Source organism: Phyllobates terribilis, unplaced genomic scaffold, assembly GCF_046119375.1.
Source record: "Phyllobates terribilis strain yellow unplaced genomic scaffold, ASM4611937v1 Scaffold_9__5_contigs__length_417890890, whole genome shotgun sequence".
NCBI lineage: Eukaryota > Metazoa > Chordata > Amphibia > Anura > Dendrobatidae > Phyllobates > Phyllobates terribilis.
In genome coordinates, this window is record NW_027362769.1 from 190,391,228 (window position 1) to 190,419,070 (window position 27,843).

The 27,843-nt window shown below is 49.3% G+C and overlaps 1 protein-coding gene across 2 annotated transcripts; it reads left to right on the forward strand.

The window, feature by feature from the left end:
* On the forward strand, positions 1 to 27,437 carry LOC141161963 (TGF-beta receptor type-2-like). Of its 2 annotated transcripts, XM_073647549.1 has the most exons (7): positions 1 to 204; positions 8,289 to 8,439; positions 8,752 to 8,954; positions 20,134 to 20,957; positions 23,097 to 23,235; positions 26,538 to 26,665; positions 26,745 to 27,437. In XM_073647549.1, the coding sequence occupies exons 1-7, from the start codon at positions 165 to 167 to the stop codon at positions 26,901 to 26,903; spliced, it is 1,644 nt and encodes a 547-aa protein (XP_073503650.1). In that variant the 5' UTR covers positions 1 to 164; the 3' UTR covers positions 26,904 to 27,437. The 2 variants fall into 2 exon arrangements, with proteins under 2 accessions (XP_073503650.1, XP_073503651.1); XM_073647550.1 differs by lacking the exon at positions 8,289 to 8,439 and having other exon boundaries at positions 52 to 204.
* The last annotated feature ends 406 nt before the right edge of the window (positions 27,438 to 27,843 follow it).

Consider the following 27,843-nt stretch of genomic DNA (forward strand, 5'->3'; position numbering starts at 1 on the left):
AGGGCGACAGTCTGCAGCGTTGTCCGTCTCTCTGCTCCGCCCTCCTTGGCCGGGGATTTTCTCCACAGCTGGTTCCTTTTTCTGTCTTCACAAACGCTGCAGATGAAGGAGGTGGAAGGATTCTGCTCAGAAATCTCCAGGATCAATGACCTGAAACTTACAGCATGGGGGTCTGTGGTGGGACCACCACCCTCATCATGTACTGTAAGTAACTAACCCTCCAAAACCATAGAATACTGCGAGTAACACATCCATACTGAGACAGTGACTGCACCAGCAGAATAGTGAGTGCAGCTCTGGAGTATAATACAGGATGTAACTCAGGATCAGTAATGTAATGTATGTACACAGTGACTGCACCAGCAGAATTGTGAGTGCAGCTCTGGGGTATAATACAGGATGTAACTCAGGATCAGTAATGTAATGTATGTACACAGTGACTGCACCAGCAGAATAGTGAGTGCAGCTCTGGAGTATAATACAGGAGGTAACTCAGGATCAGTAATGTAATGTATGTACACAGTGACTGCACCAGCAGAATAGTGAGTGCAGCTCTGGAGTATAATACAGGATGTAACTCAGGATCAGTAATGTAATGTATGTACACAGTGACTGCACCAGCAGAATAGTGAGTGCAGCTCTGGAGTATAATACAGGATGTAACTCAGGATCAGTAATGTAATGTATGTACACAGTGACTGCACCAGCAGAATAGTGAGTGCAGCTCTGGAGTATAATACAGGATGTAACTCAGGATCAGTAATGTAATGTATGTACACAGTGACTGCACCAGCAGAATAGTGAGTGCAGCTCTGGAGTATAATACAGGATGTAACTCAGGATCAGTAATGTAATGTATGTACACAGTGACTGCACCAGCAGAATAGTGAGTGCAGCTCTGGGGTATAATACAGGATGTAACTCAGGATCAGTAATGTAATGTATGTACACAGTGACTGCACCAGCAGAATAGTGAGTGCAGCTCTGCAGTATAATACAGGATGTAACTCAGGATCAGTAATGTAATGTATGTACACAGTGATTGCACCAGCAGAATAGTGAGTGCAGCTCTGGAGTATAATACAGGATGTAACTCAGGATCAGTAATGTAATGTATATACACAGTGACTGCACCAGCAGAATAGTGAGTGCCGCTCTGGAGTATAATACAGGAGGTAACTCAGGATCAGTAATGTAATGTATGTACACAGTGACTGCACCAGCAGAATAGTGAGTGCAGCTCTGGAGTATAATACAGGATGTAACTCAGGATCAGTAATGTAATGTATGTACACAGTGACTGCACCAGCAGAATAGTGAGTGCCGCTCTGGAGTATAATACAGGAGGTAACTCAGGATCAGTAATGTAATGTATGTACACAGTGACTGCACCAGCAGAATAGTGAGTGCAGCTCTGGAGTATAATACAGGATGTAACTCAGGATCAGTAATGTAATGTATGTACACAGTGACTGCACCAGCAGAATAGTGAGTGCAGCTCTGGAGGATAATACAGGATGTAACTCAGGATCAGTAATGTAATGTATGTACACAGTGACTCCACCAGCAGAATAGTGAGTGCAGCTCTGGAGAATAATACAGGAGGTAACTCAGGATCAGTAATGTAATGTATGTACACAGTGACTGCACCAGCAGAATAGTGAGTGCAGCTCTGGAGTATAATACAGGAGGTAACTCAGGATCAGTAATGTAATGTATGTACACAGTGACTGCACCAGCAGAATAGTGAGTGCAGCTCTGGAGTATAATACAGGAGGTAACTCAGGATCAGTAATGTAATGTATGTACACAGTGAATGCTCCAGCAGAATAGTGAGTGCAGCTCTGGAGTATAATACAGGATGTAACTCAGGATCAGTAATGTAATGTATGTACACAGTGACTGCACCAGCAGAATAGTGAGTGCAGCTCTGGAGTATAATACAGGATGTAACTCAGGATCAGTAATGTAATGTATATACACAGTGACTGCACCAGCAGAATAGTGAGTGCAGCTCTGAAGTATAATACAGGAGGTAACTCAGGATCAGTAATGTAATGTATATACACAGTGACTGCACCAGCAGAATAGTGAGTGCAGCTCTGAAGTATAATACAGGAGGTAACTCAGGATCAGTAATGCAATGTATGTACACAGTGACTGCACCAGCAGAATAGTGAGTGCAGCTCTGGAGTATAATACAGGATGTAACTCAGGATCAGTAATGTAATGTATGTACACAGTGACTGCACCAGCAGAATAGTGAGTGCAGCTCTGGAGTATAATACAGGATCTAACTCACGATCAGTAATGTAATGTATGTACACAGTGACTGCACCAGCAGAATAGTGAGTGCAGCTCTGGAGTATAATACAAGATGTAACTCAGGATCAGTAATGTAATGTATGTACACAGTGACTGCACCAGCAGAATAGTGAGTGCAGCTCTGGAGTATAATACAGGATGTAACTCAGGATCAGTAATGTAATGTATGTACACAGTGACTGCACCAGCAGAATAGTGAGTGCTGCTCTGGAGTATAATATAGGATGTAACTCAGGATCAGTAATGTAATGTATGTACACAGTGACTGCACCAGCAGAATAGTGAGTGCAGCTCTGGAGTATAATACAGGAGGTAACTCAGGATCAGTAATGTAATGTATGTACACAGTGACTGCACCAGCAGAATAGTGAGTGCAGCTCTGGAGTATAATACAGGATGTAACTCAGTATCAGTAATGTAATGTATGTACACAGTGACTGCACCAGCAGAACAGTGAGTGAAGCTCTGGAGTATAATACAGGATGTAACTCAGGATCAGTAATGTAATGTATGTACACAGTGACTGCACCAGCAGAATAGTGAGTGCAGCTCTGGAGTATAATACAGGAGGTAACTCAGGATCAGTAATGTAATGTATGTACACAGTGACTGCACCAGCAGAATAGTGAGTGCAGCTCTGGAGTATAATACAGGATGTAACTCAGGATCAGTAATGTAATGTATGTACACAGTGACTGCACCAGCAGAATAGTGAGTGCAGCTCTGGAGTATAATACAGGATGTAACTCAGGATCAGTAATGTAATGTATGTACACAGTGACTGCACCAGCAGAATAGTGAGTGCAGCTCTGAAGTATAATACAGGCTGTAACTCAGGATCAGTAATGTAATGTATGTACACAGTGACTGCACCAGCAGAATAGTGAGTGCAGCTCTGGAGTATAATACAGGCTGTAACTCAGGATCAGTAATGTAATGTATGTACACACTGACTGCACCAGCAGAATAGTGAGTGCAGCTCTGGAGTATAATACAGGATGTAACTCAGGATCAGTAATGTAATGTATGTACACAGTGACTGCACCAGCAGAATAGTGAGTGCAGCTCTGAAGTATAATACAGGCTGTAACTCAGGATCAGTAATGTAATGTATGTACACAGTGACTGCACCAGCAGAATAGTGAGTGCAGCTCTGGAGTATAATACAGGCTGTAACTCAGGATCAGTAATGTAATGTATGTACACACTGACTGCACCAGCAGAATAGTGAGTGCAGCTCTGGAGTATAATACAGGATGTAGCTCAGGATCAGTAATGTAATGTATGTACACAGTGACTGCACCAGCAGTATAGTGAGTGCAGCTCTGGAGTATAATACAGGAGGTAGCTCAGGATCAGTAATGTAATGTATGTACACAGTGACTGCACCAGCAGAATAGTGAGTGCAGCTCTGGAGTATAATACAGGAGGTAACTCAGGATCAGTAATGTAATGTATGTACACAGTGACTGCACCAGCAGTATAGTGAGTGCAGCTCTGGAGTATAATACAGGAGGTAGCTCAGGATCAGTAATGTAATGTATGTACACAGTGACTGCACCAGCAGTATAGTGAGTGCAGCTCTGGAGTATAATACAGGAGGTAACTCAGGATCAGTAATGTAATGTATGTACACAGTGACTGCACCAGCAGAATAGTGAGTGCAGCTCTGGAGTATAATACAGGATGTAACTCAGGATCAGTAATGTAATGTATGTACACAGTGACTGCACCAGCAGAATAGTGAGTGCAGCTCTGGAGTATAATACAGGATGTAACTCAGGATCAGTAATGTAATGTATGTACACAGTGACTACACCAGCAGAATAGTGAGTGCAGCTCTGGAGTATAATACAGGATGTAACTCAGGATCAGTAATGTAATGTATGTACACAGTGACTGCACCAGCAGAATAGTGAGTGCAGCTCTGGAGTATAATACAGGCTGTAACTCAGGATCAGTAATGTAATGTATGTACACAGTGACTGCACCAGCAGAATAGTGAGTGCAGCTCTGGAGTATAATACAGGCTGTAACTCAGGATCAGTACAGGACAGGTTCGTCACGTGTCTTTTGGTTGCTTTGGGGTTTGCAGGGATTTCAGGGTTTGGCCTCCGCCGTCCTGCTTTCACCCCTGCAGGGAGGATAATACTTCATATTTGCAGAGCGCTGTGACTGCTCAGGAAACATCTGGGGGGTGAAGACTTTTGCTTTGCACTTTATATTTCTGTTTTGTCTGCGGCTTCCTCTTCACATGATACAGATCGTGGATTTGGTGATTTTCTAGGATCTTTTCCTGCTCCGCGGGTCTGAGACGGTTAATAGATGTTATAACGAGCCACATCCTCATCAAAACTCTAATTAATGGCAGCTGAGCGCGGCGCCACAATAATCTGCCATAAGGAGACGAGCGGCGCCAGATGTTACTGGAACGAAAACAGCACAAAATAACAAGAGAGAACAGCGGAGTCAGAGCTAAAGAGTGCGCGATCACATCCAGAGCTGCAGTCACATCCAGAGCTGCAGTCACATCCTGAGCTGCGATCACATCCAGAGCTGCGATCACCTCCAGAGCTGCAGTCACATCCAGAGCTGCAGTCACATCCAGAGCTGCAGTTACATCCAGAGCTGCGATCACCTCCAGAGCTGCGATCACCTCCAGAGCTGCGATCACCTCCAGAGCTGCGATCACCTCCAGAGCTGCGATCACCTCCAGAGCTGCAGTCACATCCAGAGCTGCGATCACCTCCAGAGCTGCAGTCACATCCAGAGCTGCAGTCACCTCCAGAGCTGCGATCACCTCCAGAGCTGCAGTCACATCCAGAGCTGCGATCACCTCCAGAGCTGCGATCACATCCAGAGCTGCAGTCACATCCAGAGCTGCAGTCACATCCAGAGCTGCGATCACCTCCAGAGCTGCAGTCACATCCAGAGCTGCGATCACATCCAGAGCTGCAGTCACATCCAGAGCTGCAGTCACATCCAGAGCTGCAGTCACATCCAGAGCTGCGATCACCTCCAGAGCTGCAGTCACATCCAGAGCTGCAGTCACATCCAGAGCTGCAGTTACATCCAGAGCTGCGATCACCTCCAGAGCTGCAGTCACATCCAGAGCTGCAGTCACATCCAGAGCTGCAGTCACATCCAGAGCTGCAGTCACATCCAGAGCTGCAGTCACATCCAGAGCTGCGATCACATCCAGAGCTGCGATCACCTCCAGAGCTGCAGTCACCTCCAGAGCTGCAGTCACCTCCAGAGCTGCAGTCACATCCAGAGCTGCAGTCACATCCAGAGCTGCAGTCACATCCAGAGCTGCGATCACCTCCAGAGCTGCAGTCACATCCAGAGCTGCAGTCACAACCAGAGCTGCGATCACCTCCAGAGCTGCAGTCTCATCCAGAGCTGCAGTCACCTCCAGAGCTGCAGTCACCTCCACAGCTGCGATCACATCCAGAGCTGCAGTCACAACCAGAGCTGCAATCACCTCCAGAGCTGCAGTCACCTCCAGAGCTGCAGTCACCTCCAGAGCTGCGATCACCTCCAGAGCTGCAGTCACAACCAGAGCTGCAATCACCTCCAGAGCTGCAGTCACATCCAGAGCTGCAGTCACATCCAGAGCTGCGATCACATCCAGAGCTGCGATCACCTCCAGAGCTGCAGTCACCTCCAGAGCTGCGATCACATCCAGAGCTGCAGTTACATCCAGAGCTCCGATCACCTCCAGAGCTGCAGTTACCTCCAGAGCTGCGATCACCTCCAGAGCTGCAGTTACATCCAGAGCTGCAGTCACCTCCAGAGCTGCAGTCACCTCCAGAGCTGCAGTCACCTCCAGAGCTGCAGTCACCTCCAGAGCTGCGGTCACATCCAGAGCTGCGATCACATCCAGAGCTGCGGTCACATCCAGAGCTGCGATCACCTCCAGAGCTGCGATCACCTCCAGAGCTGCGATCACCTCCAGAGCTGCGATCACCTCCAGAGCTGCGATCACCTCCAGAGCTGCGATCACCTCCAGAGCTGCGATCACAATTTTGGTTGAACATCATGTTTTTCAGCCCACATAATAATGACCGCAGCTCTTCAGGTGAATGGAGGATAAGACACAATGTAACAGCAGAATAGTGATTGCAGCTCTGGAGGTGACTGGAGGATAAGACATGATGTAACAGCAGAATAGTGACCGCAGCTCTTCAGGTGAATGGAGGATAAGACGTGATGTAATAGCAGAATGGTGAGTGCAGCTCTGGAGGTGACTGGAGGATAAGCCGTGATGTAATAGCAGAATAGTGACCGCAGCTCTGGAGGTGACTGGAGGATAAGTTGTGATGTAACAGCAGAATGGTGACTGCAGCTCTGGAGGTGACTGGAGGATAATATGTGATGTAACAGCAGAATGGTGACTGCAGCTCTGGAGGTGACTGGAGGATAATATGTGATGTAACAGCAGAATAGTGACTGCAGCTCTGGAGGTGACTGGAGGATAAGAAACGATGTAACAGCAGAATAGTGACTGCAGCTCTGGAGGTGACTGGAGGATAAGACATGATGTAACAGCAGAATGGTGAGTGCAGCTCTGGAGGTGACTGGAGGATAAGCCGTGATGTAATAGCAGAATAGTGACTGCAGCTCTGGAGGTGACTGGAGGATAAGACATGATGTAACAGCAGAATAGTGACTGCAGCTCTGGAGGTGACTGGAGGATAAGTTGTGATGTAACAGCAGAATAGTGACTGCAGCTCTGGAGGTGACTGGGGGATAATATGTGAAGTAATAGCAGAATAGTGACTGCAGCTCTGGAGGTGACTGGGGGATAATATGTGAAGTAATAGCAGAATAGTGACCGCAGCTCTGGAGGTGACTGGAGGATAAGCCGTGATGTAATAGCAGAATAGTGACTGCAGCTCTGGAGGTGACTGGAGGATAAGACATGATGTAACAGCAGAATAGGGAGTGCAGCTCTGGAGGTGACTGGAGGATAAGTTGTGATGTAACAGCAGAATAGTGACTGCAGCTCTGGAGGTGACTGGGGGATAATATGTGATGTAATAGCAGAATAGTGACTGCAGCTCTGGAGGTGACTGGAGGATAAGCCATGATGTAATAGCAGAATAGTGACCGCAGCTCTGGAGGTGACTGGAGGATAAGTTGTGATGTAACAGCAGAATGGTGACCGCAGCTCTGGAGGTGACTGGAGGATAAGTTGTGATGTAACAGCAGAATGGTGACTGCAGCTCTGGAGGTGACTGGAGGATAAGTTGTGATGTAACAGCAGAATGGTGACTGCAGCTCTGGAGGTGACTGGAGGATAAGTTGTGATGTAACAGCAGAATGGTGACTGCAGCTCTGGAGGTGACTGGAGGATAATATGTGATGTAACAGCAGAATGGTGACTGCAGCTCTGGAGGTGACTGGAGGATAATATGTGATGTAACAGCAGAATAGTGACTGCAGCTCTGGAGGTGACTGGAGGATAAGACATGATGTAACAGCAGAATAGTGACTGCAGCTCTGGAGGTGACTGGAGGATAAGACATGATGTACAGCAGAATGGTGAGTGCAGCTCTGGAGGTGACTGGAGGATAAACCGTGATGTAATAGCAGAATAGTGACTGCAGCTCTGGAGGTGACTGGAGGATAAGTTGTGATGTAACAGCAGAATAGTGAGTGCAGCTCTGGAGGTGACTGGGGGATAATATGTGAAGTAATAGCAGAATAGTGACCGCAGCTCTGGAGGTGACTGGAGGATAAGCCGTGATGTAATAGCAGAATAGTGACTGCAGCTCTGGAGGTGACTGGAGGATAAGACATGATGTAACAGCAGAATGGTGAGTGCAGCTCTGGAGGATAATATGTGATGTCACTCCGGGCAGCTGGCGCCCGGTGGCTCGGTGGCGTACACGGTGCAGCAGTCCCCGGAGGACAGGGTGGGGTTGGCTCTGTGATAATTCGGTGCTCTCTCCCCGCAGTGTCTTTGGCGGCCGCTCATCGCCACACACGGACCAACCTGTGTAAATGGTGCGATCACTCTCACCCGGTCTGTGAGGGGGGAATCTGCTACACGAACTGCAGCCTGAGCTCCTACTGCGAGACCCCCGAGGAGATCTGCGTCACCGTCTGGTGAGGAGCCGCTGCTCTCATTCTCCTGTGCTCTACTCCCATCATCTGCCCCATTCGTCCAGATGTCAGCACATGCACCCCAATTCTGCTGTTACATCAGGTCTTATCCTCCAGTCACCTCCAGAGCTGCAGTCACTATTCTGCTGTTACATCGTGGATGTGACTGGAGTATAAGACATGATGTGACTGCAGCTCTGGTTGTGACTTGTGATCACAGGTGGCCACGGTTCAGCCATGTCTTGCTGTTCCTCACCTGTCCTCTGGGGGCCCCGTTGTTGTCGGGTCGGGGATGATGTGACTCTTCTCTTGCAGGAAGCAGCACAATGGCAGCGTCCGGGTGTCGACCCTCTGCCACCACCCTCAGCTTCCCCTGGAGAACATCCCGCTGCCCAGGTACAACACGGCGCGGTGCGTGATGCAGGCGATGGCGGTCGAGTCTCAGCTCCTCTATATCTGTGGCTGCGTGGAGGAGCAGGAGTGCAATGACAAACTCATCTTCTACAACCAGAGCGATGGTGAGACGGCGAGGCACCCGGTGTACCCCGACCAGCGCACAGGATCATGGGAGGGGGGAGACGGCGCGGCACCCGGTGTACCCCGACCGGCGCACAGGATCATGGGAGGGGGGAGACGGCGAGGCACCCGGTGTACCCCGACCAGCGCACAGGATCATGGGAGGGGGGAGACGGCGCGGCAACCGGTGTACCCCGACCGGCGCACAGGATCATGGGAGGGGGGAGACGGCGCGGCACCCGGTGTACCCCGACCAGCGCACAGGATCATGGGAGGGGGGAGACGGCGAGGCACCCGGTGTACCCCGACCAGCGCACAGGATCATGGGAGGGGGGAGACGGCGCGGCACCCGGTGTACCCCGACCAGCGCACAGGATCATGGGAGGGGGGAGACGGCGCGGCACCCGGTGTACCCCGACCAGCGCACAGGATCATGGGAGGGGGGAGACGGCGAGGCACCCGGTGTACCCCGACCGGCGCACAGGATCATGGGAGGGGGGAGACGGCGCGGCACCCGGTGTACCCCGACCGGCGCACAGGATCATGGGAGGGGGGAGACGGCGCGGCACCCGGTGTACCCCGACAAGCGCACAGGATCATGTGAGGGGGGAGACGGCGCGGCACCCGGTGTACCCCGACCAGCGCACAGGATCATGGGAGGGGGGAGACGGCGAGGCACCCGGTGTACCCCGACCAGCGCACAGGATCATGGGAGGGGGGAGACGGCGTGGCACCCGGTGTACACCGACCAGCGCACAGGATCATGGGAGGGGGGAGACGGCGAGGCACCCGGTGTACACCGACCAGCGCACAGGATCATGGGAGGGGGGAGACGGCGAGGCACCCGGTGTACACCGACCAGCGCACAGGATCATGGGAGGGGGGAGACGGCGAGGCACCCAGTGTACCCCGACCAGCGCACAGGATCATGGGAGGGGGGAGACGGCGAGGCACCCGGTGTACCCCGACCAGCGCACAGGATCATGGGAGGGGGGAGACGGCGAGGCACCCGGTGTACCCCGACCAGCGCACAGGATCATGGGAGGGGGGAGACGGCACGGCACCCGGTGTACCCCGACCAGCGCACAGGATCATGGGAGGGGGAGACGGCAGAGTGCCTTGTGGACGCTCTGGGAGATGTGTATATATATAATACCGCTGAATAGTAACACTATCGCCATAATTGTGGTACATAGCGACCACAGAATTGCTCTGACTGCAGTGATGATGATGATGATGAAATTCAGCTTTAGCTTCCAACTTCACATATTTCATAATTTCCTCCATTGTCACCGACTCAATAACTGACAATTATTTAATTAAATAATTTTGAAAAGGTTCAGCTCCCGACCCAGCACGTACCCGATCCCCGCAGCTCCGGATCCAGCACGTACCCGATCCCCGCAGCTCCCGACCCAGCACGTACCCGATCCCCGCAGCTCCGGATCCAGCACGTACCCGATCCTCGCAGCTCCCGACCCAGCACGCACCCGATCCCCGCAGCTCCGGATCCAGCACGCACCCGATCCCCGCAGCTCCGGATCCAGCATGTACCCGATCCCTGCAGCTCCGGATCCAGCATGTACCCGATCCCTGCAGCTCCCGACCCAGCATGTACCCGATCCCCGCAGCTCCCGACCCAGCACGTACCCGATCCCCGCAGCTCCGGATCCAGCACGTACCCGATCCCCGCAGCTCCGGATCCAGCACGTACCCGATCCCCGCAGCTCCGGATCCAGCACGTACCCGATCCCCGCAGCTCCGGATCCAGCACGTACCTGATCCCCGCAGCTCCCGACCCAGCACGTACTCGATCCAGCACGTACCCGATCCCTGCAGCTCCGGATCCAGCACGTACCCGATCCCCGCAGCTCCGGATCCAGCATGTACCCGATCCCCGCAGCTCCGGATCCAGCACGTACCCGATCCCCGCAGCTCCCGACCCAGCACGTATTCGATCCCCGCAGCTCCGGATCCAGCACGTACCCGATCCCCGTAGCTCCGGATCCAGCACGTACCCGATCCCCGTAGCTTCGGATCCAGCACGTACCCGATCCCCGCAGCTCCGGATCCAGCACGTACCCGATCCCCGCAGCTCCGGATCCAGCACGTACCCGATCCCCGCAGCTCCGGATCCAGCACGTACCCGATCCCCGTAGCTCCCGATGCAGCACGTACCCGAGTACAGGGATACATTCAGAGAGCGTGCGGAGATACAGGTGCATCTCACTAAATTAGAATATCATCAAAAAGTTAATTTATTTCAGTTCTTCAATACAAAAAGTGGAACTCCTATATTATATAGAGTCATTACACACAGAGGGATCTATTATATAGAGTCATTACACACAGAGGGATCTATTATATAGAGTCATTACACACAGAGCGATCTATTATATAGAGTCATTACACACACAGCGATCTATTATATAGAGTCATTACACACACAGCGATCTATTATATAGAGTCATTACACACAGAGGGATCTATTATATAGAGTCATTACACACAGAGCGATCTATTATATAGAGTCATTACACACAGAGGGATCTATTATATAGAGTCATTACACACAGAGGGATCTATTATATAGAGTCATTACACACAGAGGGATCTATTATATAGAGTCATTACACACAGGGATCTATTATATAGAGTCATTACACACAGAGGGATATATTATATAGAGTCATTACACACAGAGGGATCTATTCTATAGAGTCATTACACACAGAGGGATCTATTCTATAGAGTCATTACACACAGAGGAATCTATTATATAGAGTCATTACACACAGAGGAATCTATTATATAGTCATTACACACAGAGGGATCTATTATATAGTCATTACATCCAAAGGGATCTATTATATACAGTCATTACACGCAGAGGGATCTATTATATACAGTCATTACACGCAGAGGGATCTATTATATAGAGTCATTACACGCAGAGGGATCTATTATATAGAGCCATTACACGCAGATAGATCTATTATATAGAGTCATTACACGCAGATCGATCTATTATATAGAGTCATTACACGCAGAGCGATCTATTATATAGAGTCATTGCACGCAGAGGGATCTATCTATTATATAGAGTCATTACACACAGAGGGATCTATTATATAGAGTTATTACACACAGAGGGATCTATTATATAGAGTCATTACACACAGAGGGATCTATTATATAGTCATTACACACAGAGGGATCTATTATATAGTCATTACACGCAGAGGGATCTATTATATAGAGTCATTACACGCAGAGGGATCTATTATATAGAGCCATTACACAGAGAGCGATCTATTATATAGAGTCATTACACACAGAGGGATCTATTATATAGAGTCATTACACGCAGAGGGATCTATTATATACAGTCATTACACGCAGAGGGATCTATTATATAGAGTCATTACACACAGAGGGATCTATTATATAGAGTCATTACACACAGAGGGATCTATTATATAGAGTCATTACACACAGAGGGATCTATTATATAGAGTCATTACACACAGAGGGATCTATTATATACAGTCATTACACGCAGAGGGATCTATTATATACAGTCATTACACGCAGAGGGATCTATTATATAGAGTCATTACACACAGAGGGATCTATTATATAGAGTCATTACACACAGAGGGATCTATTATATAGAGTCATTACACACAGAGCGATCTATTATATAGAGTCATTACACACACAGCGATCTATTATATAGAGTCATTACACACAGAGGGATCTATTATATAGAGTCATTACACACAGAGCGATATATTATATAGAGTCATTACACACAGAGGGATCTATTATATAGAGTCATTACACACAGAGGGATCTATTATATAGAGTCATTACACACAGAGGGATCTATTATATAGAGTCATTACACACAGCGATCTATTATATAGAGTCATTACACACAGAGGGATATATTATATAGAGTCATTACACACAGAGGGATCTATTCTATAGAGTCATTACACACAGAGGGATCTATTCTATAGAGTCATTACACACAGAGGAATCTATTATATAGAGTCATTACACACAGAGGAATCTATTATATAGAGTCATTACACACAGAGGGATCTATTATATAGAGTCATTACACACAGAGGGATCTATTATATAGTCATTACACCCAAAGGGATCTATTATATACAGTCATTACACGCAGAGGGATCTATTATATACAGTCATTACACGCAGAGGGATCTATTATATAGAGTCATTACACGCAGAGGGATCTATTATATAGAGCCATTACACGCAGATAGATCTATTATATAGAGTCATTACACGCAGAGCGATCTATTATATAGAGTCATTACACGCAGAGCGATCTATTATATAGAGTCATTGCACGCAGAGGGATCTATCTATTATATAGAGTCATTACACACAGAGGGATCTATTATATAGAGTTATTACACACAGAGGGATCTATTATATAGAGTCATTACACACAGAGGGATCTATTATATAGAGTCATTACACGCAGAGGGATCTATTATATAGAGCCATTACACAGAGAGCGATCTATTATATAGAGTCATTACACACAGAGGGATCTATTATATAGAGTCATTACACGCAGAGGGATCTATTATATAGAGCCATTACGCGCAGAGGGATCTATTATATAGAGTCATTACACGCAGAGGGATCTATTATATAGAGTCATTACACACAGAGGGATCTATTATATAGAGTCATTACACACAGAGGGATCTATTATATAGAGTCATTACACACAGAGGGATCTATTATATAGAGTCATTACACACAGAGGGATCTATTATATAGAGTCATTACACACAGAGGGATCTATTATATAGAGTCATTACACTCAGAGGGATCTATTATATAGTCATTACACGCAGAGGGATCTATTATATAGTCATTACACACAGAGGAATCTATTATATAGAGTTATTACACACAGAGGGATCTATTATATAGAGTCATTACACGCAGAGGGATCTATTATATAGAGTCATTACACGCAGAGGGATCTATTATATAGAGTCATAACACGCAGAGGGATCTATTATATAGAGTCATTACACGCAGAGGGATCTATTATATAGTCATTACACGCAGAGGGATCTATTATATAGAGCCATTACACGCAGAGGGATCTATTATATAGAGCCATTACACGCAGAGGGATCTATTATATAGAGTCATTACACACAGAGGGATCTATTATATAGAGTCATTACACGCAGAGGGATCTATTATATAGAGTCATTACACGCAGAGGGATCTATTATATAGTCATTACACGCAGAGGGATCTATTATATAGAGCCATTACACGCAGAGGGATCTATTATATAGAGCCATTACACGCAGAGGGATCTATTATATAGAGTCATTACACACAGAGGGATCTATTATATAGAGTCATTACACACAGAGGGATCAGCCTGTGGCATGGAGGCGATCAGCCTGTGGCATGGAGGGATCAGCCTGTGTCATGGAGGCGATCAGCCTGTGTCATGGAGGCGATCAGCCTGTGGCATGGAGGCGATCAGCCTGTGGCATGGAGGCGATCAGCCTGTGGCATGGAGGCGATCAGCCTGTGGCATGGAGGCGATCAGCCTGTGGCATGGAGGGATCAGCCTGTGGCATGGAGGGATCAGCCTGTGGCTGCTGAGGGGTTATGGAAGCCCAGGTGGCTTTGATAGCCGCCTTCAGCTCGTCTGCATTGTGGGGTTCTGGGGTCTCTCATCTTCCTCTTGACAATACCCCATAGATTCTCTATTATAGATCCTCTATGGGGTTAAGGTCAGGCGAGTTTGCTGCCAATCAAGCACAGTGATCCTGTTGTGTGTAAACCAGGTGTTGGTACTTTTGGCCGTGTGAACAGGGGCCAAGTCCTGCTGGAGAATGACATTTCCATCTCCATAAAGCTAGTCGGCAGAGGGAAGCATGAAGTGCTGTACAATGTCCTGGTAGACGGCTGCGCTGACTTTGGTCTTGATAAAACCCAGTGGACCTCCACCAGCAGATGACATGGCCCCCCAAACCATCACTGATTGTGGAGACTTCACAGTAGACCTCCAGCAGCTTGGATTGTGGCCTCTCCACTCTTCCTCCAGACTCTGGGACCTTGTGGAGTGAGTCCATGACTGCCTTCTGGACATCTGTCACGTCAGCAGTCTTCCCCATAATTGTGGAGCCTACTGCAACAGACTAAGGGACCTTTTTAAACGCTTCAGAAGCCTTTGCAGGTGTTTTTTGTTAATTATTCTAATTTACTGAGATAATGACTTTTGTGTTTTCATTGGCTGTAAGCCATAATAATCAACATTAACAGAAATAAACACGTGAAATAGATCCCTCTGCGTGTAATGACTTTATATAATAGATGCCTCTGTGTGTAATGACTCTATATAACAGATCCCTCTGTGTGTAATGACTCTATATAATAGATCGCTCTGTGTGTAATGACTCTATATAACAGATCCCTCTGTGTGTAATGACTCTATATAATAGATCCCTCAGTGTGTAATGACTCTATATAATACATCCCTGTGTGTAATGACTCTATATAATAGATCCCTCTGCGTGTAATGACTCTATATAATAGATCCCTCTGCGTGTAATGACTCTATATAATAGATCCCTCTGCGTGTAATGACTCTATATAATTGATCACTCTGCGTGTAATGACTCTATATAATAGACCCCTCTGCGTGTAATGACTCTATATAATAGACCCCTCTGCGTGTAATGACTCTATATAATAGATCCCTCTGCGTGTAATGACTCTATATAATAGATCGCTCTGCGTGTGATGACTCTATAGAATAGATCCCTCTGCGTGTGATGACTCTATAGAATAGATCCCTCTGCGTGTAATGACTCTATATAATAGATCCCTCTGCGTGTAATGACTCTATATAATAGATCCCTCTGCGTGTAATGACTCTATATAATAGATCCCTCTGCGTGTAATGACTCTATATAATAGATCCCTCTGCGTGTAATGACTATATAATTGATCACTCTGCGTGTAATGACTCTATATAATAGATCCCTCTGCGTGTAATGACTCTATATAATAGATCCCTCTGCGTGTAATGACTCTATATAATAGATCCCTCTGCGTGTAATGACTCTATATAATAGACCCCTCTGCGTGTAATGACTCTATATAATAGACCCCTCTGCGTGTAATGACTCTATATAATAGACCCCTCTGCGTGTAATGACTCTATATAATAGATCCCTCTGCGTGTAATGACTCTATATAATAGACCCCTCTGCGTGTAATGACTCTATATAATAGACCGCTCTGCGTGTAATGACTCTATATAATAGATCCCTCTGCGTGTAACGACTCTATATAATAGATCCCTCTGCGTGTAACGACTCTATATAATAGATCCCTCTGCGTGTAACGGCTCTATATAATAGACCGCTCTGCGTGTAACGACGCTATATAATAGATCCCTCCGCGTGTAACGACTCTATATAATAGATCCCTCCGCGTGTAACGACTCTATATAATAGATCCCTCCGCGTGTAACGGCTCTATATAATAGATCCCTCTGTGTAATGACTCTATATAACAGATCCCTCTGTGTGTAATGACTCTATATAACAGATCCCTCTGTGTGTAATGACTCTATATAACAGATCTCTCTGTGTGTAATGACTCTATAGAATAGATCCCTCTGCGTGTAATGACTCTATATAATAGATCCCTCTGCGTGTAATGACTCTATATAATAGATCCCTCTGCGTGTAATGACTCTATATAATAGATCCCTCTGCGTGTAATGACTATATAATTGATCACTCTGCGTGTAATGACTCTATATAATAGATCCCTCTGCGTGTAATGACTCTATATAATAGATCCCTCTGCGTGTAATGACTCTATATAATAGATCCCTCTGCGTGTAATGACTCTATATAATAGACCCCTCTGCGTGTAATGACTCTATATAATAGACCCCTCTGCGTGTAATGACTCTATATAATAGACCCCTCTGCGTGTAATGACTCTATATAATAGATCCCTCTGCGTGTAATGACTCTATATAATAGACCCCTCTGCGTGTAATGACTCTATATAATAGACCGCTCTGCGTGTAATGACTCTATATAATAGATCCCTCTGCGTGTAATGACTCTATATAATAGATCCCTCTGCGTGTAACGACTCTATATAATAGATCCCTGTGTGTAACGACTCTATATAATAGATCCCTCTGCGTGTAACGGCTCTATATAATAGACCGCTCTGCGTGTAACGACGCTATATAATAGATCCCTCCGCGTGTAACGACTCTATATAATAGATCCCTCCGCGTGTAACGACTCTATATAATAGATCCCTCTGCGTGTAACGGCTCTATATAATAGATCCCTCTGTGTGTAATGACTCTTTATAATAGATCCCTCTGTGTGTAATGACTCTATATAACAGATCCCTCTGTGTGTAATGACTCTATATAATAGATCGCTCTGTGTGTAATGACTCTATATAACAGATCCCTCTGTGTGTAATGACTCTATATAACAGATCCCTGTGTGTAATGACTCTATATAACAGATCGCTGTGTGTGTAATGACTCTATATAACAGATCCCTCTGTGTGTAATGACTCTATATAATAGATCCCTCTGTGTAATGACTCTATATAACAGATCCCTCTGTGTGTAATGACTCTATATAACAGATCCCTCTGTGTGTAATGACTCTATATAATAGATCCCTCTGCGTGTAATGACTCTATATAATAGACCCCTCTGCGTGTAATGACTCTACATAATAGATCCCTGTGTGTAATGACTCTATATAATAGATCCCTCTGTGTGTAATGACTCTATATAACAGATCCCTCTGCGTGTAATGACTCTATATAATAGATCCCTCTGCGTGTAATGACTCTATATAATAGATCCCTGTGTGTAATGACTCTATATAATAGATCCCTCTGCGTGTAATGGCTCTATATAATAGACCGCTCCGCGCGTAACGACGCTATATAATAGATCCCTCCGCGTGTAACGACTCTATATAATAGATCCCTCCGCGTGTAACGGCTCTATATAATAGACCGCTCAGCGTGTAACGGCTCTATATAATAGATCACTCTGCGTGTAACGACTCTATATAATAGATCCCTCCGCGTGTAACGACTCTATATAATAGATCGCTCCGCGTGTAACGACTCTATATAATAGATCCCTCCGCGTGTAACGACGCTATATAATAGATCCCTCCGCGTGTAACGACTCTATATAATAGATCCCTCTGCGTGTAACGACTCTATATATTAGATCCCTCCGCGTGTAACAACTCTATATAATAGATCCCTCCGCGTGTAACGACTCTATAATAGATCCCTCCGCGTGTAACGACTCTATATAATAGATCCCTCCGCGTGTAACGACTCTATATAATAGATCCCTCCGCGTGTAACGACTCTATATAATAGATCCCTCCGCGTGTAACGACTCTATATAATAGATCCCTCCGCGTGTAACGACTCTATATAATCCCTCCGCGTGTAACGACTCTATATAATAGATCCCTCTGCGTGTAACGACTCTATATAATAGATCCCTCTGCGTGTAACGACTCTATATAATAGATCCCTCTGCGTGTAATGACTCTATATAATAGATCCCTCTGCGTGTAATGACTCTATATAATAGATCCCTCTATGTGTATTGACTCTATATAATAGATCCCTCTGTGTGTAATCACTCTTTATAATAGATCCCTCTGTGTGTAATGACTCTATATAATAGATCCCTCTGTGTGTAATGACTATATAATAGATCCCTCTGCGTGTAATGACTCTATATAATAGATCCCTGTGTGTAATGACTCTATATAATAGATCCCTCTGCGTGTAATGACTCTATATAATAGATCCCTCTGTGTGTAATGACTCTATATAATAGATCCCTCTGTGTGTAATGACTATATAATAGATCCCTCTGCGTGTAATGACTCTATATAATAGATCCCTGTGTGTAATGACTCTATATAATAGATCGCTCTGCGTGTAATGACTCTATATAATAGACCCCTCTGTGTGTAATGACTCTATATAATAGATCCCTCTGTGTGTAATGACTCTATATAATAGATCACTCTGTGTGTAATGACTTTATATAATAGATCGCTCTGCGTGTAATGACTCTATATAATAGACCCCTCTGTGTGTAATGACTCTATATAATAGATCCCTCTGTGTGTAATGACTCTATATAATATAAGAGTTTCACTTTTTGTATTGAAGAACTGAAATAAATGAACTTTTTGATGATATTGTAATTTACTGAGATGCACCTGTATCTCCGCACGCTTTCTGGATGTATCCCTGTACTCGGGTACATGCTGGATCGGGAGCTGCGGGGATCGGGTACGTGCTGGATCGGGAGCTGCGGGGATCGGGTACGTGCTGGATCGGGAGCTGCGGGGATCGGGTACGTGCTGGATCGGGAGCTGCGGGGATCGGGTACGTGCTGGATCGGGAGCTGCGAGGATCGGGTACGTGCTGGATCGGGAGCTGCGAGGATCGGGTACGTGCTGGATCGGGAGCTGCGAGGATCGGGTACGTGCTGGATCGGGAGCTGCGGGGATCGGGTACGTGCTGGATCGGGAGCTGCGGGGATCGGGTACGTGCTGGATCGGGAGCTGCGAGGATCGGGTACGTGCTGGATCGGGAGCTGCGGGGATCGGGTACGTGCTGCATCGGGAGCTGCGGGGATCGGCTTTTTGATGATATTGTAATTTAGTGAGATGCGCCTGTATCTCTATCTTCTGCTCGGATTCGGTGTCCCGCTGCAGTAACTGATAGGACGGAGGGTAATGAGTTGCCTCAGTATCAGCATCGGATCTTCTGAAGGTGAAGGAAGATTCGTCAGTGTCTGAGTCCCTGGAACTGAACCTGACCAAGGACAGAAAGCAGAACACGACTGAAGACGCCGCAGTGACTGTAAAGAGTCCCTGCACCTGGGGCCGTCAGTGCTTCCAGATTTCTCCCCTGCACTGAGAATGTGATGATGGAGGGACTGAGTAAGAACTGGTGCGATGGTGGGAGGGTCGGTGCAGTGTAATGGAGCTGATCTTCTCCGCTTTCTTGATGTTTTCTTCTTGCTTTCTCACATTTCCCGTCTTTCTCCAGGTTACTCGCTGCTTCAGAGCCGGGAGGCCGTGCCAGTGGCTGCCATCAGTTTGCTTCCTCCTTTCCTGCTGGCGATTACAGTCACCGGCCTCTTCTACTTTTACCGTATCCATAGGCTGAGGAAGAGGTCGAAGTCATGGCCGAAGAGAGCAGCGCACAGTGGCGGCAGCGTCCCGTTACCCAGCCGGAGGCTCAGACAGCACTCCTGCCGATTGTCCTCTTCTCTGATGTCCTCCTCCCAGTGTAATATCAGCACCGCCTGCGCCAACAGCATTAACCACAACACCGAGCTGCTCCCCATACAGCTCGACCTCCGTGTAGGGAAGGGGCGCTTCGCTGAGGTGTGGAGAGCCAAGCTGAAGCACGCGAAGTCCGGGCACTACGAGACGGTGGCCGTAAAGATCTTCCCTGCCCAAGAATACTGCTCCTGGAGGAACGAGAGCAACATCTTCACCGACGCCAACCTGAAGCATGAGAATGTGCTCCAGTTCATCACCTTAGAGGAGCGCAGCAGCGGCACGCACAAGGAATACTGGATCATCACAGAGTACCACGCCAGGGGCAACCTCAAGGACTACTTGACCCGCCACCGCCTTAGCTGGAAGTCTTTGCTGGACATGGCTGGCTCTGTTGTAAGTGGCGTGGCCCATCTGCACAGCGACTACACACCGTGTGGTACCTCTAAGGTGGCCATAGCTCATCGCGACATCAAGAGCAGCAACATCCTGGTGAAGAATAACTCCGAGTGCGCACTGTGTGACTTTGGCATCGCCCTCCGGCTGGACCCGGCGCTTACAGCTGAAGACTTTGCCAACAGCGGACAGGTGAGATGAGAAGTCAACCGCCAGGAGACAGTGCAAGGCAAAGCACTTACTCCTGGCCAGGGTGAGCCGGGGGTGGTGATGTCATAATATGAGACGTGTGATGATGTCACATTATACAACGCTCAATATTGGATTATCAACACCAAGAAGGAGAAGCAGTGAATGATAGAAATGACCGGACGTCACTAATCTGCACATAGTGAAGAATCTCTGGATTCTCCTGTCCGGGGTCTGAGCCTCGAGCAGAAATCCCGGCACCTCCGGCCTTGGCTAATGCCACTGAGGTTATTAATGGTCGTCTGAGGAAGGCTCTGCCGCTGAATGTACAAATCACCAGGATCCGCTGCCGGCAGCTCCTGTGTAATCACCGACCAATGACATCCCCAATGTGCTGGATGGAGACAAGTCCGGAGACGCTGCCGGCAGCTCCTGTGTAATCACCGACCAATGATGTCCCTGATGTGCTCGATGGAGACAAGTCTGGAGACGCTGCCGGCAGCTCCTGTGTAATCACCGACCAATGACGTCTCCGATGTGCTGGATGGAGACAAGTCTGGAGACGCTGCCGGCAGCTCCTGTGTAATCACCGACCAATGACGTCCCCGATGTGCTGGATGGAGACAAGTCTGGAGACGCTGCCAGCAGCTCCTGTGTAATCACCGACCAATGACGTCCCCGATGTGCTGGATGGAGACAAGTCTGGAGACGCTGCCGGCAGCTCCTGTGTAATCACCGACCAATGACGTCCCCGATGTGCTGGATGGAGACAAGTCTGGAGACGCTGCCAGCAGCTCCTGTGTAATCACCGACCAATGACGTCCCCGATGTGCTGGATGGAGACAAGTCCGGAGACGCTGCCGGCAGCTCCTGTGTAATCACCGACCAATGACGTCCTCGATGTGCTGGATGGAGACAAGTCTGGAGACGCTGCCAGCAGCTCCTGTGTAATCACCGACCAATGACATCCCCGATGTGCTGGATGGAGACAAGTCTGGAGATGCTGCCGGCAGCTCCTGTGTAATCACCGACCAATGACGTCCCCGATGTGCTGGATGGAGACAAGTCTGGAGATGCTGCCGGCAGCTCCTGTGTAATCACCGACCAATGACGTCCCCGATGTGCTGGATGGAGACAAGTCCGGAGACGCTGCCGGCAGCTCCTGTGTAATCACCGACCAATGATGTCTCTGATGTGCTGGATGGAGACAAGTCCGGAGACGCTGCCAGCAGCTCCTGTGTAATCACTGACCAATGATGTCCCCGATGTGCTCGATGGAGACAAGTCAGGAGACGCTGCCGGCAACTCCTGTGTAATCACCGACCAATGACGTCCCCGATGTGCTCGATGGAGACAAGTCCGGAGACGTTGCCGGCAACTACTGTGTAATCACAGACCAATGATGGAGACAAGTCTGGAAATGCAGCAGCCACGGGAGCAGGTTTAGGCCATGCAGGCGCTCACAGTAGTACGAGGAAAATGCAGCCTGGTGTTGTTTGGAAAACGGTTCCTGGGACACTTTGTAGAAATGGCCGCACACACTGGGTCCACCACCAGATCAATTTGACCCCGAGCTGTTAGGGACCGGGAATGAAGACTCGAGGGGTCCAGCTACCGCACATTATGTGCCCTCCACCATAAACCCGGGATTAGGACCTTGTGAAGGCCTCTTCATTGACCTAAGGGCACTGCTCTCAAAGGCCATTATGGTGCAGATAAAGACGGCAATGGAGGCTGGAATGGATGTCTGTCTTCTTCAGTGATGAGTCCGGCTTTTATCTTGGATGCAGTGATGGCTGTGGATCGGTCTGGAGACGACATGGATAATGCCACATTCCTCAGCCGACCATTAATGACGTCAGTGACAGCAGCCGAGGCTGGAGGTGTCGGGATTTTCCGCATGAGGCTCAGACCCCGGACAGAATCCAGAGGTTGCGATAATGTCCATGTTTCCACCACGTGCAGATCGGTGACGTCTCTGTCCGGTGATCCCCATCATCCACCACTTCTCCTCGGTGCTTTGATTTCAGGACTAAGTATCTGAAGGTATATGGGAGGTGAGGCCTCACTATATACAGAATGCTCACCTGTTAACCTCTATATCACGCCCCGGCTTATGTAGACCCTCTATGTCCTGTACAGGTGGGGACGGCCCGCTATATGGCCCCTGAGGTCCTCGAATCCCGGGTGAACCTGGAGGATATGGAGTCGTTCAAGCAGATGGACGTCTACTCCTTGGCTCTGGTTTTGTGGGAGATGGCATCCCGGTGTGAGGCTGTAGGTGAGGCTCTTGGGGACTCCTGATAGTTTTGCTATAAGCTCAGGCTCCTGTGTTTCTCAGCGGATCCTACATTATCATGCAGGGGCTGCAGTTTTCAGCGGGGGCAACACTCTCCGAACTGTGACTCTTTAGTTGACACCCTGACATGCTGGGAGTTGTAGTCTTTTCAGCAGCTAGAAAGTCCCGATGTGCAGAGCCAGCAGGAACAGTAATGGGGGTGGGGAGTGCTCTGGATCTCTGCTGCGCCCAACACCATAGAGCACCAGCTCCTGCTCTGCGCACCCGGCCTCTGCGATCCTGCGCTCTCTTGGATCTCCCCTGGATGTTGGGGTCCCCCAGGATTATGTTTTAGAGTCTCTCCTCAATCACTGATGGTACCTGCACCTCAAAAACATCCAGACCCGCTCTGTTCTCACCAAGGAGACCACAAAAACACTGATCGTCTCCAATTCATTCTCCTCATCCCCTCTGTGATCAACTTTGGGTGCAGCATCAACCAGGCTTCTGTGTCTGTCCAGGAGGAGCACCGATGGCTCCGTCCCGTGCCAGTCTCTGCAATGCCTCTGTCCTGTGCCAGTCCCTGCATAGCCTCCGCCAGTCCCTGCAATGCCTCCGCGCTGTGCCAGTCCCTGCATAGCCTCCGCCACTCCCTGCAATGCCTCCGCCCCGTTCCAGTTCCTGAATAGCCTCCGCCATTCCCTGCAAAGCCTCCGCCCTGTGCCAGTCCCTGAATAGCCTCCACCCCGTGCCATTCCCTGCAAAGCCTCCGCCCCGTGCCAGTCCCTGAATAGCCTCCACCCCGTGCCAATCCCTGCATAGCCTCCGCCTCATGCCAGCCCCTGCATTTCCTCCGCCAGTCCCTGCAATGCCTCTGCCCTGTGCCAGTCCCTGCATAGCCTCCGCCAGTCCCTGCAATGCCTCCGCCCCGTGAAAGTCCCTGCATAGTCTCCGCCAGTCCCTGAAATGCCTCCGCCCCGTGCCAGTCCCTGCATAGTCTCCGCCATTCCCTGCAATGCCTCCACCCCGTGCCAGTCCCTGAATAGCCTCCGCCATTCCCTGCAATGCCTCCGCCCTGTGCCAGTCCCTGCAAAGCCTCCGCCCCGTGCCAATCCCTGCATAGCCTCCGCCTCGTGCCAGTCCCTGCATTTCCTCCGCCAGTCCCTCCAATGCCTCCGCCCCGTGCCAGTCCCTGCATAGCCTCCGCCAGTCCCTGCAATGTCTGCGCCCTGTGCCAGTCCCTGCATAGCCTCCACCCCATGCCAGTCCCTGCATAGCCTCCGCCCTGTGCCAGTCCCTGCATAGCCTCTGCCAGTCCACACATCCTCTGCCACTCCCTGCCCTGTGTCCGCCCGTGTCAGTCCCTGCATCGCCTCCGCCCCATGCCAGTCCCTACATAGCCTCCGCCAGTCCCTGCAATGTCTCCGCCCTGTGCCAGTCCCCACATAGCCTCCGCCCTGTGCCAGTCCCCGCATATCCTCTGCCAGTCCCTGCAATGCCACTGCCAGTCCACACATCCTCTGCCACTTCCTGCCCTGTGTCCGCCCATGTCAGTCCCTGCATCGCCTCCACCCCGTGCCAGTCCCTGCATAGCCTCTGGCCTCCGCCAGTCCCTGCATAGCCTCTGGCTTCATGCCAGTCCCTGCCCTGCATCCATCCGTGTCAGTCCTTGCACTACCTCAACCCCATACCAGTCCCTGCACCATTTTCTCTGCCTCCACCCCGCGCCAGTCCCTGCATAGCCTCCGCAAGTCCCTGCATAGCCTGCGCCCCGTGCCACACTGCTGCATCGCCCTGTTTGCCACGCTACACGCGCTCTGAGTTCTGCTAGTTATCTAAGATAAGCATCCTCTGTAATCTGAACCTCCGGCCCAGTCTCCTGGATTTCTCTCGTGCTGCTGTGGTTATTTGGAGTGCACTACCCCAGATAAGCAGAGTAATCCTCAGTGTCCAATACTGCCTTTCAGGCCTCTTTCACACGTCAGTGTTTTGTGGTGTCAGTTTCCACACGTACTGGAGACACTGACACGTGGGCAAAACACGCTGACATGTCAGTTTTTTTCTCGCAGCACGGGCCGCAAAATGTCCCACACAGGAGTACACAGATGACATCCGCGTGGCATCATTGTGACACGTACCGATGCCTGGGAATCGGCGGTTCAGTTCGTGCTGTTCCCAAGCACCGGGTGCTTAACGCTACCCTCATCATTGTCCCGTGCCGGTGCTGCAATCAGTTCGAGCAAGGGACAAGCATTTGCTAAACAAGTGGAGATCTTGTATATAATAAAATTTCACGTTGCATCAATTTTTTCTGGAGTGCCAAATTCCTTTTACATTATATTGGAGTTGCACCCTATCAGCGAGGGCCGCGCAGCCTTATTTTTACAATGATGAGAGTAGTATTCTGCTCCCGCTGTAAAAATAAGAATAAAATTAAAAAAATCCTCACACTCGCCTGTCCTAAGTGTCCCCCGCTGTAATCCACCTGACCGCTCACGCCGAGGAGCCGGGGAGAATGACTCGCTAAGCGAGCGAGCCCCAGAGCGGCACTGAGTGACCGGACGCCGCTTGGCGAGCTCGCTGTCATTCTCCCCGGCGTGAGCGGTCAGATGAGTTACAGCAGGCAGGAGACACTCAGGACAGGTCAGTATGAGGATTTTTTTTATTTTATTCTTATTTTTACATAAGGACACAGCGGGAGCAGATTACTACTCTCAACATTGTCCCTTGCTCGCGCTGATCGCAGTGCCGTAGGGGACAATGATGAGGGCAGCATCCAGCACCCGATGCTTGGGAACAGCGTTGACTGTACACTGACTCCCAGGCGCCGATACATGTGATACTGATGCGGCACACGGACATTTCCGGTACTGTTTTTTCAGTACCAGAAATATCCGGACATGTGAAAGAGCCCTTAGACAGATCGATACCACGCCTACGATTGCTCAGGACCTGACCCCTTCCCCAGCCATGCAACACCCCCCCACCCCACATGTCCTTACAAAGGTTTTGGCCGCTGACTGACGGCGCTTTCCGCCAGCCTCTCCTGTGTACATTGGCTCCGCTGCAGCTTTTAGACATGTTAGTGAGCAGCGTACATGTGTCCTCATGAGATCAGTCAGCAGCATGTTGACTGTTTCCATTTTTTTTTCACACTGCAGGAATAAACGAGGTGCTGAGGGTAAATGAGAAGTGAGCGGTCCGCAGGCGGGGCAGCGGTCCGCAGGCGGGGCAGCGGTCCGCAGGCGGGGCAGCGGTCCGCAAGCGGGACGCCCCTTTACTTACTGATGTCTTTACTCTCACAGAGGTGAAGAATTACGAGTTGCCCTTTGGGTCGATGGTCCAGGAGCCGCCGTGTGTGGAGACCATGCGGGACGTCGTGTTACGCGGACGGGGGCGGCCGGACATTCCCACCAGCTGGAGGGGCCACGCGGTGAGGCTGCGGAGGGTCACCAGAGATTCGGGGCGAGCTCCAGCCCTCACACGTCGCTGACCTCTGACCTTCCTTCCAGGGTCTGGACGTCCTGTGTGACACCATCAGCGAGTGCTGGGACCACGACCCCGAGGCGCGTCTGACCGCTCACTGCGTGGCCGAGCGCTTCATCCTGATGAGACAGACGGACGCCGAGCGCAGAACCGCGAGCTCCAGCCATCACTACAGCCAATGTTAGATCTCTGATCCCGGCCGCCACAGGCACCGTGCAGGAAAGGGTTAAACATCGCCTGGAACGCTCCCCACTGCGCCAGGGATCATCCACAATCCTCTGCTCCCGTGGGGTTATTGTAGCTGCTCAGCCTGTGCATCCTGGTTCATGAAAAGAATGCCAGAACAGCAGTATAGACTGACACCCAACACAGCTGTGATGGATGAAGCAGAGGTGACCCGACTCTTGGGCCGCAGCCGGTAATGGCGACCGACACATCGAAGCCGTGTGATATCATACACGGAGCAGCAGCGCGCCCATGACAACTCCTGCGGCCCCATGTGTCTCCGTGGTTACAAACTACACACAAGCCCTGTGGTCAGATCCAGCAGTGTCCAGGAGGTGGCGCAATACAACTGCAGGAACCGGGTGCAGTCTGTAACCATGGAAACCCATCGATCGTCAGAGGAGCTGCAGCCAAATGCTGGATAAAACGTCTGTTCACACAGCGCAGCTCTCAATATAAACACATCCCAGCAATAAACATACTGAAGACGTAAACGCCCTCTAAGTGGAATAGACCATCAGCGGGGGCCGGCGTGTTACACCCCCCAACAGCAACCGGCAGCTCCGGAGGTGACTGGAGGATAAGACACCATGTAACAGCAGAATAGTGACCGCAGCTCTGGAGGTGAGTGGAGGATAAGACAGGATGTAACAGCAGGATAGTGAAGGCAGCTCTGGAGGTGACTGGAGGATAAGACACGATGTAACAGCAGAAGAGTGACTGCAGCTCTGGAGGTGACTGGAGGATAAGACACCATGTAACAGCAGGATAGTGAAGGCAGCTCTGGAGGTGACTGGAGGATAAGACATGATGTAACAGCAGAATAGTGACTGCAGCTCTGGAGGTGACTGGAGGATAAGACCTGATGTAACAGCAGAATAGTGACTGCAGCTCTGGAGG

What these genes read in the sequence shown, in the direction of transcription:
- LOC141161963 (XM_073647549.1), top strand. Translation starts at nt 165, where the DNA reads ATGGGGGTCTGTGGTGGGACCACCACCCTCATCATGTACT. An exon ending in CACCACCCTCATCATGTACT is followed by an intron (nt 205 to 8,288) that starts GTAAGTAACTAA and finishes CTCTCCCCGCAG; the next exon opens with TGTCTTTGGCGGCCGCTCAT. An exon ending in CCAGCTGGAGGGGCCACGCG is followed by an intron (nt 26,666 to 26,744) that starts GTGAGGCTGCGG and finishes CCTTCCTTCCAG; the next exon opens with GGTCTGGACGTCCTGTGTGA.